The 22,825-nt window shown below is 38.1% G+C and overlaps 2 protein-coding genes and 1 long non-coding RNA gene across 4 annotated transcripts in view; 2 read left to right on the top strand and 1 right to left on the bottom strand.

The window, feature by feature from the left end:
* The window catches only part of MSL2 (male-specific lethal 2 homolog (Drosophila)), a 32,048-nt gene extending 22,884 nt beyond the window's left edge, over positions 1–9,164 (top strand). Inside the window, exon 2 of the mRNA XM_006759808.2 lies at positions 5,540–9,164. Coding sequence (XP_006759871.1) covers positions 5,540–7,134 — 1,595 coding nt within the window. The 3' untranslated portion in view covers positions 7,135–9,164. The remainder of the gene's footprint in view (positions 1–5,539) is intronic.
* Positions 9,165–10,254: 1,090 nt separating this feature from the next.
* PPP2R3A (protein phosphatase 2 regulatory subunit B'', alpha) overlaps positions 10,255–22,825 on the bottom strand; it is a 117,834-nt gene continuing 105,263 nt past the window's right edge. Inside the window, exon 14 of one of the 2 annotated variants that reach the window (XM_006759809.2) lies at positions 10,255–12,823. In XM_006759809.2, the coding sequence (XP_006759872.1) occupies positions 12,697–12,823 (127 nt within the window). In that variant the 3' untranslated portion in view covers positions 10,255–12,696. Of the gene's footprint in view, positions 12,824–19,356; positions 19,443–22,825 lie in introns of those variants that run through there. The other variant, XM_006759810.2, reaches the window with a different exon arrangement.
* On the top strand, positions 15,067–19,139 carry LOC107182483. The gene is made up of 4 exons (XR_001513199.1): positions 15,067–15,181; positions 18,021–18,236; positions 18,629–18,707; positions 19,051–19,139. It is a non-coding gene; the product is annotated as an uncharacterized LOC107182483 (long non-coding RNA).

Here is a 22,825-nt window from a genome sequence, read left to right as displayed (position 1 = left end):
TTGCTAGGGACTTGCCCGGCACTTGCTCTCTACCTCTATTTGTTATCTTTCTTCTATCATTGACAGTCCCTCTAGGTTGTGGGCTGCTTGCCTGTGTTCCTGAGAAGCATCTACGGTACCAGTCTATAGAGTGTGTTTTCTTTAGTGAATTACCGGTATGTTTACCGGTAATAAACTTGCACTGTTTTATGTATATGTTTGATTACATACAGCCTTGTGACAGTTTTCCTGCATGTCATAAGCATTTGAATATAAATTAAAATGTTAAAATCAAATCTGATATTGTTTTACCTTTTATTTGGTGTGTGGAAGGTGTGCGGAAGAGGGGGTAGTCTTATACGGCGAGTATATAACAAACTCTGTATTTTGAGTGGAAATGTTAGGGGGTCGTCTTATACGCCGGCAAATACGGTAGATGGATATCTAGAGAGGGAAGATGGGAGCCAGAGTAGTGGAGCGGGGAGGTTATCTTGAAGGGAAGAAGAAAAGCGTGTGTGTGTGTGTGTGTGTGTGGGTGTGTGTGTGTGGGTGTGTGGGAAAGCGTGTGTGTGTGTGTGTGTGTGTGTGTGTGTGTGTGTGTGTGTGTGGTGGGGGATGGGGGAGTAGGATGAGAGGTGGGGAGAGGGAGAATATATAAATACATACAGCTTCTGGTAAAATTGAAGGCATAAAATATGGGGTAAGTGGAAATATGCAATTGGATTTTATTTTGTAATTTATAGAAACTTTCAGCATAAAAAATAGAACTCTATTATACCTATCACCTCAACAATTAATGATATCCAAATGCAAGACTTTAGATACATTATTTATAGATATTGTCATAAATTTTACAATCATCACTTAGAGCTAGAAAGAACCTGAATATTTAGTTGCTTTATAGCTTTAAGAAATAGAGGGTCAAGTCCCTTTTAAAGGTATATCATTATTGCTTTTTTTTACTCAAAATTTATCAGATTTGGACTGTTACAGAATTACTGATTATAGTGAATGCCATGTATGCACCACCCAAACCCCCACTTCAAGACTAAAGGACTTTATTTTCTTGGTTACTGGGAGAGTTGCTGGGTCTGTCAGACCTCCCTGGAAATTTGCTCTGGCTTAAGAGAGTCACTCGAGCTCATATCCCCTTCCTGGGAGTAGCCTGCGTCCAAAGACTAGGCCATTGAAGTCCTGACTCACTTGCTCAACATAGGACAACCCTGTAAGAGATCCCTATGGGGTCATCTGAAGCCTTTTTTTGTGATTATATCCCAGCCTAACTAGTTCTTCCTCTGCCCTTTTCTTATCCCCTTGATAAACTTTCAGCACACTAACCTCTCTCCTAAGAGTTTAAGTGCTAACTTTCACCACTGATGAACTTTAAATTTTCTTTTGATTTGTAACAGATTTGCTACACTTTAAAGGATTTAACATCTTCTAGCTTTTCATGTTTATGAGAAATGTTCAGGTAAATGTTGAAAGATTAGAATCATGTAATATGAAAGAAAATGATTAATTGTATAGTGCTAAAAATTCAGAGAAAAATCATCATTAGGATATGCTTTAGGATAGAACAAAAAGAATACCTACTCAAACATGTTGAACAGAGATCTTCACATTTAATTGGCTTCTTTTTTCTCTTTATTCATTGTTAGTGTTTCTGCTGTTTTGAGATCAGGCTCACGCTTTTATTGACTTTCTTAACTTGAGAAAATTTAAAATATTGACAAGATTTTTTCTTCTTTTTTTGTCATAACTGTAGAGAATGGAAACATCTGAAGTATATTTGAAACAAATATGGCTAGATTGAGTTTTTATTAAAAAAGTCTTGCCCTTACGTTGCAGAAAGTATTTGCCTAGTAGAATACAATACTATATTTCTGAAGATTTCCTGTCTGCAACATTTGAGAGTGCCTTTCCAAGATCGAGTATGCAACTTGTCATCATTCAATCAAATGTTTTGTCATTGCTTAACACATTGTATGCAGGAAACGTATTTATACGTTTTACATTGACTGGTAGTAGAGCGCGGGACACGTATTAATACGTTTTTTATAGACTAGCGGTCGAATGCGGGTAACGTATAAATACGTAAACTAAAGTTACCGCAATTTTACTGAACGTTGCCCTTTGCGCAAAAAATTAGCAAAAATGGCCTGTGCCACCTGTTAGCGCGCGATAAAAACTACCTGCAAACAATGTGTTAAGCTACCATCCTGTCCTGTATCAAAGAACTTCAGAGCAATGTGATTTGGTTGGTAACAGTTCTTTTTACTATTAATAAAGCCACCCCCCTCTTTCTTATTTTAAATTTCTTTCTGTATATTTGACTATTAGATATACTTAGGTGGCCAATAAAGTTACCTGGGCCATTTGGAAAGGAATAACTGGCAAAAGTACATTATTTTAATAGCAGTTGCTGAGGAAATTGGTGTTAGAATCAATAACATAAGTGACCCTAGAAAACTTCCTATTTAAGAACTCTACTTTTCCAAATATCTTATGAAACCTAGTTAGTACTGTTTAAGTCTTTTTTTTTAAAAAAATATATTTTATTGATTTTTTACAGAGAGGAAGGGGGAGAGAGAGAGAGAGAGAGTCAGAAACATCGATGAGAGAGAGACATCGATTAGCTGCCTCCTGCACATCTCCCACTGGGGATGTGCCCGCACCCCAGGCACATGCCCCTGACCGGAATCGAACCTGGGACCCTTCAGTCCGCAGGCCGACGCTCTATCCACTGAGCCAAACTGGTTTCGGCAAGTCTTTTTTTTTTTACTTTAGTAATGATTTTAAGAATATCTCATGGAATCCTATCTAATAGACAAACATGGTAATTGACCATACCTTTGCTACTCCTTCCATAGGCTAATCAGTGCAATATGCAAATTAACCGCCAGGCTTCAGACTTCTTTCACTTAGCATGTTTTTGAAGTTCATCATATTTTGGGATGTACCAATAGGTGTTTTTTTTTTTTATTGTTAAACAGTATTCTATTGTATGAATATACTACATTTTATTTATGTACTCACTAGCTGATGGACATTTGGATTATTTCCAATTTTTGTCTATTATGAATAATGCTACTATGCATATTCACATATATCTCTTTACATGGAAATATACTTTCATTTACCTTTGAGTAGGTTCTTAGAAGTAGAATTGCTGGTTTGTATGTTAAATGTATGTTTAACTTCTAAAAAAATTACCAGTTGTTTTCCAGTATGATTTACCCTTTTACATTCACACTGATAATATAGAAAGGTTCCAGTTTGTCCACATCTTTGCCAGCTCTTGGTATTATTTGTCATTTTGAATTTATCTGTTCTAATAGGTGTGTAGCAGTATGCCATTAGTTTTTACTTTTTGTTGTTGTTGTTAATCCTCACCCGAGGATATTTTTCCATTGATTTTTAGGGGGAATGGAAGAGAGAGGGAAAGACAGAGAGAAACAACGGTGTGAGAGAAACACATCAATTGGTTGCCTTCTGCACTAGCTCCCACCAAGGCCTGGGCTGGGGAGGAGCCTGCAACCAAGGTATGTGCCCTTGACCTGAATCAAACCTGGATACCAAATTGTCCTACATATTATGTTGAAAATACTCTCTCTTCTCTATTGAGTTATCTGGGTACTCTTGTCACACAAATCAGTTGACCACAAATGTCAACTGATTTGGACTCTCTGGTCTGTTCCATTGATTTATATGCCTGTCCTTTTGTCATTATCATATTATCTTGATGTTTGTGGCTTTATGGAAATTTTGGAAATTTGGTAGTTTAAGTCCTCCAACTTTTTGTTCTTTTTCAAAATTGTTTTGGCTACCATAGATCCTCTTTGATTCTAGTTGCTTCTAAGTTAGAGGACTTGCTGATTACACTTGGCTATAGCTGGAAGTACCTTCTTTTTTATACCCGAGTCTTAAATTATGGAATGTGTATGAGAAAACACGTGCTGCTGTGAGTTAATTACTAACCATTTGTCCTGAATTGGGAACCAAGGAGCAGTTACTACTTTGTTTTTCCCTTCCTGGCTCATATAAATAGGCCATTTGTAATTTGGGAGTGATAGCAAGTCTGGCGAATCACTTTTACTTTTATACTAGGGGCCTGGTGCACAAAATTCATGTGTGTGTGGGTTCCCCTCAGCCCAGACTACACCCTCTCCAATCTGGGACCCCTTGGGGGATGTCCGACTGCCGGTTTAGGTCCGATCCCTGGGATTGGGATTGGGCCTAAACCGGCAGTCGGACATTTCTATCACAATCCTGGACCTCTGGCTCCTAATCGTTCACCTATCTGCCTGCCTGGTCGTCCCCAACTTCCCGCCCTGCTGGCCTGGTTGCCCCAACTCCCCCCCACCCCCGCCTACCTGGTCATCCCTCACTAACCCCCCTGCTGGCCTGGTTGCCCCACGCAGCTTGCTTGTTCAGTTGTTTGGTCGTCCCTCACTAACCCCCCTGCCGGCCTGGTCCTAGGCAGCCATCTTGTGAGGGTACAAGAGTTAATTTGCATATTACCTTAGTAGTACTCCTTTTTTGCTTTTAAATTATTTATGTGTTTTCCGATGGTCTTAGGTGACCCCTGTGAAAGGGTCGTTCCCCTGTGAAAGGGGTTATGACCCACAGGTTGAGAACCGCTGGTCTAACACAAAATAAACAATATGGGCCCTGGCTGGGTAGCTCATTTGGTTAGAGCATTGTCATGATACACCAAAGGTTGTGGGTTTGATCCCTGGTCAGGGCACAGAAAAGAATTAACCAATGACTGCATAAATAAGTGGGATAGTAAACCTCCCTTTTTCTCTCTAAAATCACTAAAAATATAAATAAATAACATGATTTTGCTCAATATATTGTAGTATTATGTAGCATTATTAGGTTGATGTCCTACTTTGTGCTTTTGGTGACTGATCTTTACCTCTTTATAGCCTTAACTGAAAAGTTTAAGTGGATCAGAACATACTGTTTGGGGAAGAGACACAGAATCAAGGAAAATTCTGGTTTGATATAAAGGAATAGGGAATATGGCATGAAAGTAAAGTTAGCTACTTTTCATTTCCTGTAAGATGTACAAGATGGGGCAGAGTATGTTTACAGTTATTTCTATGGAAAATTATACAATAATTAATAAATAATAATACAAGAATAAACTCATTGGCATACTCAGAACTGTAAACCTACTTTTTAAAAAAATATATATTTTATTGATTTCTTACAGAGAGGAAGGGAGAGGGATAGAGAGTTAGAAACATCGACCAGCTGCCTCCTGCACACTCCCCACCGGGGATGTGCCCGCAACACAGGTACATGCCCTTGACCGGAAGCGAACCTGGGACCCTTGAGTCCGCAGGCTGACGCTCTAGCCACTGAGCGTCAAACCGGTGAGGGCTATAAACATACTTTTGCCCCACCCTGTATTTTTTGTTATCTGGTCTGGTTGGTGAGTTTAACCCATCTCAATTTTAATAGCTTACTTAAAAATCTCATCTTATTCAGTATATGAAAATGTAAATTTATTTTACTAAAATCTATGCTTTCCTTTTTCCCCCCCTCTTAGGACATTTGCTACAAGATCCTATTGCACCCACCAACTCCACCTGCCAACACTATGTCTGCAAAACTTGTAAAGGCAAGAAAATGATGATGAAACCTTCATGTAGTTGGTGCAAAGACTATGAGCAGTTTGAGGAAAACAAGCAGTTAAGCATCCTAGTGAACTGCTACAAAAAACTATGTGAATATATAACACAGACTACATTGGCACGCGATATAATAGAAGCAGTCGACGGTTCTTCTGATATTTTGGCTTTGCTTAATGATGGATCATTGCTTTGTGAGGAGACAGAAAAACCCTCAGATTCATCCTTTACTTTGCCTTTGACACATTCCCCTTTACCTTCGACCTCAGAACCCACAACTGATCCTCAAGCTAGTTTATCTCCAATATCTGAAAGCACCCTCAGCATTGCTATCGGCAGTTCTGTTATCAATGGTTTGCCTATTTATAATGGACTTTCAATAGATAGATTTGGTATAAATATTCCTTCCCCTGAACATTCAAATACGATTGATGTATGTAACACTGTTGACATAAAAACTGAAGATCTGTCTGACAGCTTGCCACCTGTCTGTGACACGGTAGCCACTGACTTATGCTCCACAGGCATTGATATTTGCAGTTTCAGTGAAGATATAAAACCTGGTGATTCTCTGTTACTGAGTGTTGAGGAAGTACTCCGCAGCCTAGAAACTGTTTCAAATACAGAGGTTTGTTGCCCTAATTTGCAGCCCAATTTGGAAGTATCCAATGTATCCAATGGACCTTTTCTGCAGCTTTCTTCCCAGTCTCTTAGCCATAATGTTTTTATGTCCACCAGTCCTGCACTTCATGGGTTATCATGTACAGCAGCAACTCCGAAGGTAGCAAAATTGAATAGAAAACGATCCAGATCAGAAAGCGACAGTGAGAAAGTTCAGCCACTTCCAATTTCTACCATTATCCGAGGCCCAACATTGGGGGCATCTGTTCCTGTGACAGTGAAACGGGAGAGCAAAATTTCTCTTCAGCCTATAGCAACTGTTCCCAATGGAGGCACAACACCTAAAATCAGCAAAACTGTACTTTTATCTACTAAAAGCATGAAAAAGAGTCATGACCATGGATCCAAGAAATCTCACTCTAAAACCAAGCCAGGTATTCTTAAAAAAGACAAAACAGTAAAGGAAAAGATTCCTAGTCATCATTTTATGCCAGGAAGTCCTACCAAGACTGTGTGTAAAAAAACCCAGGAAAAGAAAGGGTGTAAATGTGGGCGTGCTACTCAAAATCCAAGTGTTCTTACATGCCGCGGCCAACGCTGCCCTTGCTACTCTAACCGCAAAGCCTGTTTAGATTGTATATGTCGTGGCTGCCAAAACTCCTATATGGCCAATGGGGAGAAGAAGTTGGAGGCATTTGCTGTGCCAGAAAAGGCCTTGGAGCAGACCAGGCTCACTTTGGGCATTAATGTGACTAGCATTGCTGTGCGCAATGCTAGTACCAGCACCAGTGTAATTAATGTCACAGGGTCCCCAGTAACGACGTTTTTAGCTGCCAGTACCCATGATGATAAAAGTTTGGATGAAGCTATAGACATGAGATTCGACTGTTAAATCAGTGGGTCTTTAAACCTGCCTCTGGTAGGGAAATAGCTACAGTTTAAGGCAGCTATGGTTTTGTTGGTTTAACTTGCCGGAGCTCCTGCATATAGATCACTTGTATCAAGTGTTTTCATTGCTAAGTTATATGTGTTAGTGTCGGGGAAATAGTTTGCAGATAATGGAGGAGTAACCGTACAACTATATGTCCTTAGTTCTTACAGAACCTCATAGTTTGAGAACAAATGCTGATGCAACTGATTTATACAAAATGAACTTTGGCAAGGAAGATAACATTAACCTCATTGTTTATGGTCATGCTTTGTGCATAATCAAAGTTTATGATTAAATGTAAGGAAGTGGTATCTAGTCAGTCCATAAAGATTGTGCTAAGTTTTTGTGAAACGTAGCCATTGTTTGTTCGGGAGACTCAGTGCTTGCTATCTTCAAATGCCATTGATGTTTCTCCTGTTGAAAAGCTGATGTGTCCCGCTCAATCTATATGCTGACAGTACCATTTCTGATCATGAAAATTGGCTACTGGTGTATGTAGCAGTTCTTAAATCAGCAGTATTATGAAAAAAAATTTGCCCCTCATTAGAATGTTGAAGAAATCTGTCTTAAAGGTGAACAAACTGAAATTCTGTCAGACTGCCTATGTTTAGTTATTTATGCTACCAAAAATTTTGTGAGTTGAGCTCCTTTTTTTAGTGAAGTCTGACTTATTTCTAGGGAAAAAATTCTTGATCCTTTCTTCACTGTGCGCAATATTCTAATTAGATAAATGAAGTGGAGAAGAGCAGTTTTATTCTGAAGCTGATTGAGTTTAGATTATAGTATGTGACAATTAAAAATATGTAAACGTTTTATTTAGAAATTGGGATGTATTTAAAATAATTTTGGAATAATGCCCCCAAATGTATCCAGATTTTTGCATTATACTTAATTGCTATTGGCCACTTTGATTTTTTGTTTCCTCAAATAGTTTGCCATAGACTATTTTAAACATGCTTTTTTTTTTTTTTTTAGGGTGCTATTTGTTATGAAGGCTTCTATATAGAGGCCTAATAAAAATGCCTTTTTAAATGAAGCCTCTGCATTTAGGTAGGTTTGAAGCTAGGATGATTTTCTTTAGAATGCTCTTTTGCATGTAAAGCACAAACTATGTTTCAGTTTAAATGCACTTCTTCCCTTTAATTTTTATGGGAAAGACAAGTGAGTCACAAACATTCTGTTGAAGGGAAGTCTGGTCAGTTGCTTGAAAGAGCACAGCCCAAATAAAACAAGGACTGACTAGGTTGTAAAGAAATGACCTTATGATTTAAAAGAAGAGTTGCTGCTTTGACAGTGCTTTTTTTTTTTTAAATTTTTTTTTTTTTTTTTTGTCTCTTGGTGGGGTGGGGGTGGGCTAAAGCCATAGGAAGAAAAATGTGATGTATGTGTCCAGTATGTACTATTTTGTTTTGTTTTGCAAGAAGAGTTGAACTATTTTTGATAACAAGAGTAAATGGTGGAAAATGCTTCTTAGTTGTCTTGTCTTTATTTGCTTTCCAAGTTTTGGAATTTTATTTAATTCCTCAAGTGTTAGCAGTGTCTCATGAAACATGTATTTGCCTAAAGTTTGTAACAGTTTTGTGTTGAACCCAGATGCCCTGCTATATATATAAACTTGTAAATCTGTTCTTTATTCATTAATGATCACTGCAAAAATGACTAGAAATGAGATTGTACACTTGGATGATTAGGATATATTTTGCAAATCTCCCAATCTTTCCTAATATTATGATCTTAAAAGTCATAGAGTACCTTATTGCTTCCCAAGTTTGATAATCTTAGTTTTATGTTTTTTGATGCATGGGAGGTTGGCAATATAGAAAAGTGGAAGTCTTTAGTATGTGAGGGCCTTGATTGTTATGTAATATTGCCAATGATGAATTCAGGTTGTTTTTAGCACAAGTTTCTCTTTTTTATGCTGGTATTCACACTGCCACATTTTGGAAACCTGTATTACACCTTAAATCTATCAATAAATGTTAGTTTTCTAATTCTATGTTGTAGAATACTGAAAAGTTTGGGATAGCATGCTCTGAATGGCCTATATTATTTACATTTGGGGAAGTAATACAGTGCCTTGATTTTTACATTGTTTTCCTTTATACCATGAGTTACGGCTAACTAGGGATGATTAAGACATTATTACTGAAGTAACTGGATTTACTTCATCAGAATTTGATACTACCAAAATAATAACAGCATTTAATATGACATGTTTTCACTTGTTCTTTTGAGTCTTTGTTATTAACATAAGTGATCAAATGATCTTTCATCTTAGGTTATAGAAATTTTAGAGCTGAGAGTTTATCCCTTTGTTAGTTCCATTAAGTGTACATTTTCATGCTGAGGTGTAAGGGTAAGAATTCCTTTTATTTTACTGTGTTCTATCTAGTTTGCTTAAAACAACTCTACGGTGACCTTGTGGAAGAAAAGTAAGTTTTACAACATATGAAAAGTAAAATTTCCTTCCCCATATCATAGTAACAAATACAAAATGCTTTAAAAAATACTCAATTCCAAGTATGGTATTGGAATCTAACACTTGGATGGTATTTTAACTTTTCTCCCTCCCTTTAATGTTTTGTGTGTGTGTATACACACACACACACACACACAGATTTCAGAGAGGAAAGGAGAGGGAGAGAGAAACAACCATGAGAGAGAATCATTGATCTGCTGCATTCTGCATCCCCCCTACTGGGGATCAAGCCTATAATCCTTGATGTGCCCTGACCAGGAATTGAACCAGCGACCTTTTGGTTCCTGGGTCAACAGCTGAGGCACACAGGCCAGGCTTTCCCTCCTTTAAAAAGTATTTTTAGGTACCTAAATAATCAATTACATATTCTTACTAAGTTCTCTTTGAACCCTGTGAACCCCTCATTCCCAAACCCTGTTCCTTCCCATCCCCCAGAGGAAATCACTTCTCATTTTGAGGTGTTATCCTTATAGATATTTATCGTTTTCTCAGGGGGCTCAAAGAGTTATTCTCTTTGAAACTCAAGCTTGTTTACAATGTTACTCGGACATAAAAATGAATTCAAGTGTGATTAAAAGCACAGTATGTAGTGATTATCTTAGTGGAATTCATATTTGACAACTTGTCTTTATTTAGTTTTCGTAAAAGGGAAAATAAAAACAAAAGTTAAGTCATGCAGGCTTCTCTATTCAAACATACCTTAACATTTCTAAAAGTTGAGCAAATGACTTATCTCATTTAATCAGTATAGAGTTTTATAAACACTTTGAACAGTATACAATGACGTAGATAAGGTGCAGGGAAAATACATAGAATTTTATTAGTTGATTACTTTGGTAACGTTATGCTATGAAACTCACTTTTTCATTGACTAGCATTAGGATTATGATAAACTTCAATTGAAACTTTTATCATGGAGACTGGGATATTGTAACTTGAAATTTTCAGTTGGGCGGTAATGATTATATGCAGCATGATCTTTACCAGGAAGTCAAATATATACTATCTTAGTTCCTCAAATTCACATATCTTGCGCTCAACTCTACGAAAGGAGTAGAGTGAAACACATTCTTATGTCTGAAAATGTGATACTTTGGGGTAACCTAAATTAAAATAGTCTTATCTTAAATGGAATGATATTGGTAGCTTGCTTTTATAATAATTACAGACTTTTTGAAATCAAACACCAAAGTGAAAATAAGACGACTTTAGTAAGAAACAAGGGGAAAATGTAAAGCAAGCTAAAAAAAATGTATATTGGAAAATTGGATTTTATTTTTACTTTTTGCTGAGTCTTAGAAATAGTTTAGGTCATTATGGATAATAAAGCCTTTAAACCATATCTGGCTTCTAAAAAAAAAGTAATTGCTTTCCTGGTAAAGGTTGGATGGGATAGATGGTAAATTTTATGTACCACATAAATATTTTTAATCCTATTTATCAGTATGTTTAGGTTATTGCATGTAGTTTTTCCTCCAAATAGTCACTTTTAAGCTTTTACTTTGTGAATTATTAGATATTAAGTTTTAATAGCTACCATTTTCTTTAACAGTTAAATGGAAGATCAATTCTGATCATGGAGATAAAATAACAAGAAACTGAGAGTATATTGACAAGGATTGCTGTTATACCAGTTGATAGTACATTTCCTAATTTTCCTTTTCTCCACATTTTGCCTACCACAACTCAAATGTTTATTTCATCATTTGGCCTTAACACCACCATCGGAACCAAGTCGGGGTGAGAAGGAAAGCTATTCTAACATTCAGGACTTTTGGTTAAAACACTAACGGGAAAAGTTGATGACTTTTCACAGAGATGAATGTTTTAAAAGTTGGGGGTTTTTTTGGGTGTCTTTTATATTGTCAGAAATTTCCATCCTTTTTATAGTTTATTTTCAGTTTTATCTTGAAGGTTATCAGGATTTGGCTGCATCCTGACTTGCTGACAAATGTAGATATATCCGTAGTGAATACATCGACCACTATAGTACATGAAATAGCTTCCTTTTTTGGGTGGCATCACTGTTTTCCTCTATTTCTGTGATAAATACTGAAGTGGATGGAATATTTGGAATAGTTTCAACATGAAGTAAGGAATAATGTTTAGATTGAGGCTTTTACTATTGGATTAGTCTGATATTAAGTCATGAAAGGAATATGTCTAGTAAGTTTTCATATATCATTAAGTGTTCAAGAAGGCCTTCTGATAGGAAGTATAGATGGGGTATCAGCTAATTTAGAGACTAATTCAATTTTCTACAAATAGTGGATGAATTAAGAGGAAACTTTTTTTCAAGTATGAATCAAATTCTGTACTTACTTTCATGTAAGAAGTTTTTTCTTTAGATTTTATTTAAGACCCACAGTCAAGATGGGGAAGGGATTATTCAGAGCTTGCCAGCAAAGTTGGAAGGCCCAGTGGTTACAATACCTGAGGATGTAAAGTGACTAGCAGTTTGGCAGGTCATTGTGAAATAATACATTAAACCAAGTAAGTTCAAGATCTTTGAACTCCAGTACACACATAATTAAAAGAAGTCTCTGAGATGTTCCGGCAGTGCTTTTATTACCAGGGCTAATTCAGTTCTGGAGGCCCTTAATGCTTTTTCAAGTTCCAGAATTTTTTGACTCAAGTTTTCTGCAAGTGAAAGTTTCTTCTGGGCTCCATAGGAACCCTGAGGGGCCTCAGGGATGCTGGACAACACAGACAACTCCTTATTACTGTGCTTGACACTGTCCCCAAGAGATCCTTGGTACATTCAGGGTGAAGAGTGCTGGTTCACAGACTTTGGAAGGTGATGTATATCATTGTAATTGCTTCTAAGGAAATCTCTGTAAGAGGTTTGAGGCAAACTGGAGTAGTCTTCCAAATCGAGTGTGTATATCCAGACCTATTGCTTAAAATTTTTTTAAAGTTCCCAGTGCCAATACACACTTGCAGAAATCAAAGCCTTTAAAAAGCAGTTTGCAAACTAAAGCATCTCTTCACAAGAAAGAAAGCATTTAAAATACATATCTCCTTTTCATTATAGACATTGGCAACTATTCTTCATCCACTGACTGAAGCTTTCCACATTTCTCAGAAAGGCTTGAGGTTGCTATTTTATTGCCTTTGTTTCCAATTTCAGAGGGAGAGGCAGGTTCCTCTGTTTCATAATCTTCAAAAGAACTGAAAGAAACAGCAAAAGTGATTTACTGATTTTTTAAAAGAAAGTGGGTAGAAGTCAATATTGTAAACTAGAGACTGAGCACCAGCTTGTAAAAGCTGTTAAATGGCAGCTATAAACAATTGAGTCCCCCTGGTGAAGGCTGTTCTGGAAGGAAAATACGTTCTTTAAAGCCCAAGTTCATGTTAGAATTTGTTGAAAATGTGCTGTATCAAGGTTTCCCACCCTGGTCGTGTGGCTCAGTTGGAGCATCATCCCATATCTCGGTTGCAGGTTCAATTCACAGGGCACATACCTTGGTTGTGGGTTCAATCTTCAGTTGAAGCCCTAACTGGTTTGGCTCAGTGGATAGAGCATCAGCCTGCGGACTCAAGGGTCCCAGGTTCGATTCTGGTCAAGGGCATGTACCTTGGTTGTGGGCACATGCCCAGTGGGGAGTGTGCAGGAGGCAGCTGATCGATGTTTCTCTCTGATTGATGTTTCTAACTATCCCTCTCCCTCTCTGTAAAAAATCAATAAAATATATTAAAAAATATCTTCAGTTGGAGATCCAACTGATGTTTTTCTCCCTCTCAAAAAATCAATAACATATCTTTGTGTGAGGATTAAAGAAAAATTAAAAAAATGAAAAGGTTTCCTTAGGAACCTGGTAGGAATGAGTGTTCTGAATGATGCTCCAGCTAGGTTAGGGAAGGTGTGAGGTCCATAAGTCTGAGCTTTACATGAATGTTTTCCATGCAAAGTGGGGGACTTCCTTAACTCACGTTACTTATAGCTGCATGGCTTGCAAGAAGTACATTTAGTTGTGCAAGTGTGTACATGGAATAGACTGAAGCCATTCTTTGTAGAACTCCACAACATATTCCCTCTGCTAACTCCCCTTTTACTGATACCCCCACCCCCCTGTTCCATATCCTCCAGGCTACCCCTGAGGGTGGCTTTAGGCAGGAATGACAAATATTTTATCTCTTGGGGTTGATGGCAGCTTTTAGCATTAAAATGATAAATATTCTCAGGTTACACCTGAGCCCAGAAAAATACACATGATCAATGAGCAAAGTCTCTTGTAGTACTTGACTGGCTTAGCTTTGTTACTCTCTGCATGGGCTTTTTACAACATTTGTGCAGAAATTTCTGTACTTAATAGTCCTTTTACAAAAGTGCCAAGGCTGACTAGTGAGGGAAAATATGCTGAGGCAGGTATATCCCTTAGGTGGCACCTGCTCAACTTTCTAAAACCTTTTTGAAAAGAGGCTTTGAAAAAAGAAGAAAAAAAGGCTATTTGATCTTCGGAAAACTTCTCCCTGAGTATCAGTTCTTGATTCTATCAAGTTATTTTAAAAAATTACAACTTAGTCATTTTGCAAAAATACTCCAGTACATACTTAATTTCTGTTTCTACCCCTCCTCACCTCTCACAATGCTGGATAAGGAGGACAAAAACATGGGAAGTGAAGCAGGGTTGATGGTAGAGACTCCATTTCTGGAAATTCAATTCTCAAAAGTTAATTCTAGCAATGCAGTGTTAGACACTGGCTGCTGCTGTCTGTGAGCTCTTAATTTCTTAAACACCTCAATGCAGATCTGGGAGTAAGTTAAAGAGTTAAGTCTGACCTTAGACTCATTCAGTAAATATTTTAGCTCCTGTTGCTAAGCATGAGCCAAGTGCTAGAAATACAAATGATGAAAAGGACTGAAGCAGCACCTTCCTTACAGTCAAATGGAGGCCATTTGGAATAGTGGCTAAGTGGTTTAGCTTTAGAGCATGGACTTTGGAGGTTCTAATTTCAGTTTGATCACTTAATGTGACTTCGGGTATGTTGCTTATTAACCCCTCTGCATCAGTTTCCTCAGTTAATAACAGTTCCTATCTATCATAAGGGCTGAGTGCAGATTAGGTGAGAGAGCCTATAAATTATAAGTTCTTAGAAAATGTCAGGTATTATTCTCATGACTGAGAAGTGATAGGATGGTGGCACAAGCCTATATTGGGGGCAGGGTCACAATTTTTGTGTATGTCATTTGTGAATAAAAGTTTTATAAAAATACATACTTCTCCCCACTATAGCCTCATACCAGAAATGTGATTTCTAGCAATGGATTATTTATTTTTAAATATTTTCTATTGATTTCAGAGAGGAAGAAAGAGGGAGAAATAGAAACATCAATGATGAGGGAGAATCATTGATTGGCTGCCTCCTGCATGCCCCCTACTAGGGGTTGAGCCTGCAACCTGACCGGGAATCAAACCATGACCTCCTGGTTCATAGGTTGGCACTCAAACACTGAGCCACATGGGCTGGGCTCCAGCAATGGATCTGATATAATCTAGTACATGAAGATATTCCAATGCCCTGAAGGTTGGTTATACTGGAATGTTACCATTTCTTTTGCTTTTCAAGGCACCAAGAGCAGTACCATGCACAGAGATATGGGAGGAATCCCATGGATTGAGGGAGCTCACTCAGAACCTATTGTCAGTGTCCTCCTCAGTGTTCTGGAGACTCCTCTTACTCTAACTCAGTGGTTCTCAACTGGGAGTGGTTCTCTTTCCTCCACCCCAGGGGACATTTGGCAATGTGTGGAGATAGGATTGTCACAATGGGGTGGGTCCTACTGACGTCTAATGGGTAGAGTCCAGGGATGCTGCTAAACTTCCTACAATATGCTAGATGCCTCAGAACAGAATTATTCAGCTTAAAACATCATGCTGCTGTTGATAAACCCTGCTCTAACACTTGAGCCTTTAGCGTCAGTGCATCTCAGGGTTCTGGACTAAGCTCTTCTAAGTACTTTCCCGGTAATCAGCCTTTGTCATGGCTTGTTCATCTGTGGCTTCTAAATGTGCATGTCCAGCCTCGGCCTCTTCCTAAGCTGGAAACCACCATGCATGGTTCTTCTGGTGTGAGAGCTTATACAAACCTGAACTTACCCTTCTCACACTCCTACCCGCTCAAAGCCAGAAACCTAGCCATCCCAAATTCCTCTTCCCTCTTCATGTCCCCTCCCTTCTTCAAATGCAGCCAATCTCTTCTACAACTTTCGGTATCACACGGATATAGTCCTGCCTTTTCTTCTCCATTAGCACTGATTTTTGTTTAGGGCACTATACTTTCATGCTTGGATTACTGCAATAGTTTTTTAACAATAGTCTTCCGGCTTTCACTCTTGTCATAAACCCTTTGCTACTGCCATATTAAGCTATTTACTGTGTCAGAATGGGTTATGGTCTGGGACCTAATCCTACTGTGCAAGTTTTTCAGTGTCCTGTAGTGCCCTTCCCCCTTTGGTTTACTTGTGCTCATTTTAAAATCTGAGTTGTCATTTAAAAGTTCCTGATTCCCAGTACCTGAGCTACCACCATTATTTAGATATGTGTAATGGCTTCCTTATTTGACTCCTTGATTCTATTCTTGCACCTCTACCAATCTAGCAGAGCAAGCTTCAAAATATGTAAGGGGGATTACATTAGTCCTTGTTAAACTCTTTCAATAGTTTCCCTAATTTTTCCAACCACATTTCCTTCTGGTGCTCACTATACCCCAGCAACACTGGCTTTTTAAAGTGTTCTTAATACACGGTTTGTGTTCTGTCTCAGAGCCACTGCACATATTTTTCCCCTCTGCCTAGGACATTTTTGCTCCCTGCTTTTTGCACAACTGTTTCTTTCTTAACGTTCTCATCACTTCCTCAGGAAATTCTTCCCTCAGCACCCTTGCAAGCCTCTCTCCATTGTTGGTTCGCCCTATCTGTTTCATTCATAACTCAATAATCCAATAGCTGTCTTCCCCCACTGGACTATAAAGTGTCCATTTTGTAACTCATCAATATCTTTGGGCTATACTGTAATACCTGGCACTAGCAGCTTAAAATGAATTGTTGAATGAATTGTGATGTCCTAATGCTCTTGTGAAATGATATGTCAAGTTGTTGGGGAAGCCTGGAATCATAAAATGGTGAAGGTGAGGAGGTGATCTTGAAGCCACTAAAGTCAGAACTAGAAGAGCCTTAATCTTTATCCTGCTCCCCAGGAATTCTTGGGGGAGAGTTAGTTTCTTGCTAAATGACCTCTTTCAGGTTTATTGGTAGGTCACTGGGATTCCTCTGAGTTCCAATGAAGGTAATTTTATGATGTATTCTGTTAATTTAATCATTTTTAATGAGTAAAACGTTAAAAAAAATAAAGCAGAATTCATAGGGTTCACAAATAGTTCACTGGAAATCCTAGTTGTCATATTCAGCACAAATTCTTTTAGTATAAACATAGTATTGTTAACATAAGGGAGAACAATGGTTTATACGTGTGTTTGCTAGCAATAAGACTGCATTTAGAAACCTGTTTCTCTAAGTTTTCCCTTTCAGATGATCAATTTTCTGGGCAAACTTATAACAGCTGGAAAGAGCGGAAATAATGACTGGCTCTTATGTGGTCTGACAAAGGATTTGTATGCAGTTTCAGGTTATTGTCTGGGAGTTGTAGTTTGATTCCAGTTTTGGGATTTGATTCTCTACAGGGGCAAAGAGATAGGATAGTTGATTTAGGGTTTGTCTGAGGAAATCTAACAAGGTAGCTATAAGCATAGAATAAAATTTTAAGTAGATCTCTAATATGGAGTCTATAATGCTTTAGAAATAGTAGAAGATGAATTTTACCTGTTTACTTTTAAATTAAAAACAGCCACTGATTTAAGGTGGATTAGCTGAAATACTTGGCAAGTTGGATATTTGGCTAATGAATTTCCCTGCTGACCCATTCAATGACTAGGGAATTTTTTATTTTAACTCTTGTTAAAGTTTCCTAATGTGTGCCACTCATTTTCCTGCCTCAGAAAGTTGATATCACTTCATTTTTGATGGCTGAGGATCTCTTACAGTTCCCCAGGGTCATCCTTTTCTTATTTGGGATGTAGATAGTCAAATACAAGTTTAAATATGATCTAATTATGAACTGGAAAGAAGTGATAGGGTTTCATTCATTTCTGTTATCAACCACTGCCTGGCCTAGATTGGGTACCAGTGAATATCTATTGAAATAAATTAAAATTGGGCTTTGATTTGTTGAATGCAGAAAAAATGAAAACATCGTATTAATAATTTAAGGCCCACATAAAGACTGTTTACTGAGCATTATGAAAAAATGACTCAGAACTGTTCTACTTTGGCATATTAATTTGTTATTCCTTCTTTTTCTCTTCCCAGGCCCGAATATACACATAAAATGCTGTCACCTCCCTCCTCTGCCCCCAGTATCCCTGCTCCTCTGCTGAATTCTCTCACTTCACTGAGGACAGTCAGGCTCCACACAGCCCCTGCTCCAGACTTGACTTTCACTAGCTACATTCTGGAAGATTGCTCCGGTGGGTTTTTGGCTGGCCTTCTTTGCCTATAGCGCCTTATTTTCCAGTGCTAATGGAAGTAAGTGTGGAATTCTTACAAAGAGTAATTCTCTATAGTCTACATTTAATATAAAGGAAAAAACCCACCATTAAAAATTAAAAAACAGCCCTAAACTATCTAAATGTCCACTAATAGAGAAATGGGTGAGTTATTGTTTGAGAGTACCCTGAAGCACTGACAGTCATGTAAACACATCTGCGAGGCTCTTCCACATCCCTAACCGTCTGCCAGGTGCTGGAATCACAAAATGAATAAAACAAAGGTTCTTTGCCTGGAGGAGCCCATGTTGTGATGGAAAGACATGTAACATTAAATGGCAAAAAGAAATATACCAAAGTGTAAATAATGGTTATCTTTAGACGACTGAACCAAGAATGACTTTAACTTCTACATTTTCCATTTTTTTCCAGCAGCAAACCTGTACTTCTGTACTAATCAGATGAAGACTCTCAGAATAAAAATAATGACATTAATCTAGGTTAATAAAAGGTAAAACTGTTGGTGAAATACCAGAATATCTTGTAAGAAAGTATTTTTAAGGTAATGTAAAAACCTCAACTAAATATCTGAAGTAATCAAGTACATATTAGTCAAATTGGCAGAAAAGCTTGTTTCTGATATTGTAGATCTCAGTTTCTTAAGATAGCAACTTGGAGGATCCTTTAGCTTGTTTTACATAATTTTTAATTACTTTTATTGTAGAAACCCTAAAAATGTTAATGATAAATTTGGTGTCATAATCTGTTGTCTTCATACAGGTGATACATCTAGATGAAAAAATTTATGTAACTGATACCCTCTCTTTCTGGTTTCCCCTATGACCATTCATTAGCTTAGCTGAATTTATACAAACTCTGTTGTATGCTGTGATCGTGTTGTGGTGCTGGATATAATGATCACAATGCCTGCACCCTCATACCTATGGAAACCTTTGGCACTCTTTCACCTCACTGAAATCTGGAGTTATTAACAGGTTAGTTATTGGAGACATGACCTAAGTACCAGCCTTGAATTAGGAAGTATAGACACTTGGCACAAGGCTCCCTGTGACTGTTGTTAGATGGTAAAGTAGATGGAGAATTTCAAGTTGTTTTTGGAAGGTCAAGTCATCAGAACGCCTGCAGTTTTCCTTGTAGAAGGGCAGCTGCTGATTACTGCTGCCTCCAGTGCCACTCGGTAAACATCTGCTGAGGCTCTTCCACATCTCTAACCGTCTGCCAGGGGCTGGGATCACAAAATGAATAAAACAAAGGTTCTTTGCCCTGGAGGAGCCCGTGTTCTGATGGAAAAACAAATAGCTCTGTTCCCTCCTTTACCCCCCCATCCCAACATTTGTATGCCAGACACTTATATTTTATACATTATCTTTAATTCTCAGTCCAGTCCAGTTCATGCAACAGATATTTATTGTGCCAACTATGTGCCATGTTCTGTGCTCTGGGAATGAGGGGAATGCTAATGCTACAGCTGATTAAATTCTAGTTCAGCAGAGTTATGCAGTGTGGCCAAGATCATAGAAGTGGTACTTGTAATTATTTGTTGGTTAAATAGGCACTATGCCTAAGGGTATAATATAAAGATATTATAATAGGGTGGGGCACTAGCAGGTTTACAGTTGTATGTGAAACACAGGAAACCTACTTTAAAAAAATATATATATTTTATTGATTTTTTACAGAGAGGAAAGGAGAGGGAACAGAGAGTTAGAAACATCCATCAGCTGCCTCCTGCCCACCCCCTACTGGGGATGTGCCCGTAACCAAGGCACATGCCCTTGACCTGAATCGAACCCGGGACCCTTCAGTCCGCAGGCTGACGCTCTATCCACTGAACCAAACCGGTTCGGGCCAGAAAACCTACTTTTGCCCCACCCTGTACATTGTCTTATTTAATCCTTAAAATAGCTTAGTAGGGCAGGTGGTATCCTCATTGTCATATAGGGGATGTTGAGGCTTGGATGCTTGGGATCACAAAGCTAGTAAGTGATATGTCAAGGATTTGAATTTATGAGGGTGTCTACCTCCAAATTCTGTGCTCTTATCCATGATGTTATATTGCATCTCTTTCCATGCAAGGGCAGTAATGGTAGTAATAGATACTATTTATCAGGTATCTATGTGCCAGGTGTTTATGTATATTAGAGTCGCACAACCACCTAGGAAGGTAGTTGCTGGTGTCTTCTGAAACTGAGCCTCAGGAGTCAGGTAACCTGCCCAGCTGGTGAGTGGTAGGTAGAACCAGATCTGTCTGGCTCCTAAGTCTCTGCTCTTTCCATGGGACTGGCATTCTTATTCCCTTTCTAATATTTGAGTCTGGTAATTTCTGTTTGCAGACTCACTCTGATTTCCTTGTAAATTCCTTTTATGATGAAGCTCTAGGTGGTATAGCCTTGGGATTCTGGTTCTGGTATTGCTTTTGAACCATGTCAGACAGCTATTAACAACTGTAAACAGTCCTTTTCCTGTTGCCATCCTAGCGCTCATCCTACAGGCTGTGACTACTGTAAGACTCCTCCTCTCCCCTCGGGACCTCATCACCTACATATGCGCTGTGTAAGCCTTATCTTATCTCCCACAACATGAGAAGAGGGGTGGCCAGCAGAAGCCTCTTAGATAAGCGGGTTGAATTTCGCTGCAGCTGGTCTCTACATTTCCTCTCGTGACCCCTCACCCGTACTTCTGTCTGCATCCCTTTTGCTTCGCCTCTCCCCTCTCCACACACTGGCACTTTTTCTGAGCACTACCACAGCTCGAAAAAACGTTAGCTTGTGCCAATTATTTTTTCTCTTAAACTGCCATCAGTTTTTCTTCCTTTTAGACCACCGGTTCTCAAACTGTGGGTCGCGACCTTTCACAGGAGTTGCCTAAGACCATCGGAAAACACATATATAATTACATACTGTTTTTGTGATTAATCACTATGCTTCAATTATGTTCAATTTGTAACAATGAAAATACATCCTGCATATCAGATATTTACATTACGATTCATAACAGTAGCAAAATTACAGTTATGAAGTAGCAACGAAAATAATTTTATGGTTGGGTCACCACAACGTGAGGAACTGTATTAAAGGGTCGGGGCATTAGGAATGTTGAGAACCACTCTTTTAGACTAATAAACTTTTAAGTGTTTAGGCCTGCTATCTCTATTTTATCCCTCCTTTATTTATTCATTAAAATACATTTTATTGATTTTTTACAGAGAGGAAGGGAGAGGGATAGAGAGTTCGATGAGAGAGAAACATCGATTAGCCGCCTCCTGCACACTCCCTACTAGGTATGTGCCTGCAACCAAGGTACATGCCCTTGACTGGAATTGAACTTGGGACCTTTCAGTCCACAGGCCAATGCTCTATCCACTGAGCCAAACCGGTTAGGGCTATTCCTCCTTTAAAGCAGATTACAAAACAATATGTAGTATAAATTCCATTTCTGTAAAACAAATTACTTACTATTTGCATAGAAATGTCTAGAAAGGTATACTCCTAAATGATAAGACAGGCTGTCTCTGAGTGGTAGACTAAAGGTGAAGTTTTTATCACAATTTTCTTAGTATTTTTACTTAAAGTTTACATAATCTATGAATAGTTATACTTCTTCCTTTCCAATCTGAATACTTTTAATGTCTTTCTTGTCTTACTTCACAAGAAAGGAACTTCATTACAATGTTGAGTAGAAATGGTGAGGAATAGAAACATCCTTGCCTTGTTCTGATCTTAGAGGCAAAGCATTCAGTTTTTCACTAGAAATATGATGTTAACTATATATATTCTTTTTTCTTTGGTCTAGTTCAGTGGTTCTCAACCTTCTGGCCCTTTAAATACAGTTCCTCATGTTGTGACCCAACCATAAAATTATTTTCGTTGCTACTTCATAACTGAAATGTTGCTACTGTTATGAATCGTAATGTAAATATCTGATATGCAGGATGGTCTCAGGCGAGCCCCTGTGAAAGGGTCTTTTGACCGTCAAAGGGGTCGCGACCCACAGGTTGAGAACCACTGGTCTAGTTAAAGATCTTTTTAAAAAATTCTTCCCAAGGAACCAACCTTTGGTTCTATCAGTTCTTTCATACTGTTTACCTATTTCCTATTTCATGGATTTCTACTCTGATCTTCATTATTTCCTTCTTTCTACTTACTTTGAGTTTGGTTAGCTCTTTCTTTTTCCAGCTTCTTAAGCTGGAAGCTTATATTATTGATGTTAGACCTTTCAGAGCCATGAATATTCCTCTAAGCACTACTTTAACTGCACCCTCATGCATTTTTGTATTTTGTTTCAAGATAATTTTAAATTTTCCTGTGATTTTTGCTTTGACCCATGTGTCTTTAGAAGTGTTATTTTTAATTTGCAAAAATTTTAGGGTTCCCAGATTTCTTCCTGTTATTGATTTCTAATTTATTTCTACTATGGTTCAACAACATACTTTATATATTACTATAACCCATTTCAATTTATTGAACCTTGTTTTACTCATCTAATATATGGTCTGTCTTAGAGAAGTTCCATGTGCACTTGAAGAACATGTATATTTTCCTGTTGTTTTGTTGCATATTTGATCTCCATATTGATTAGATCAAATATGTTGACTATGTTTGAGTCTTC

The sequence above is a fragment of the Myotis davidii genome, unplaced genomic scaffold, assembly GCF_000327345.1.
Source record: "Myotis davidii unplaced genomic scaffold, ASM32734v1 scaffold415, whole genome shotgun sequence".
NCBI lineage: Eukaryota > Metazoa > Chordata > Mammalia > Chiroptera > Vespertilionidae > Myotis > Myotis davidii.
The sequence above is the reverse complement of the archived record's forward strand: the minus strand, read 5'-3'. Positions and strand labels throughout refer to the sequence as shown.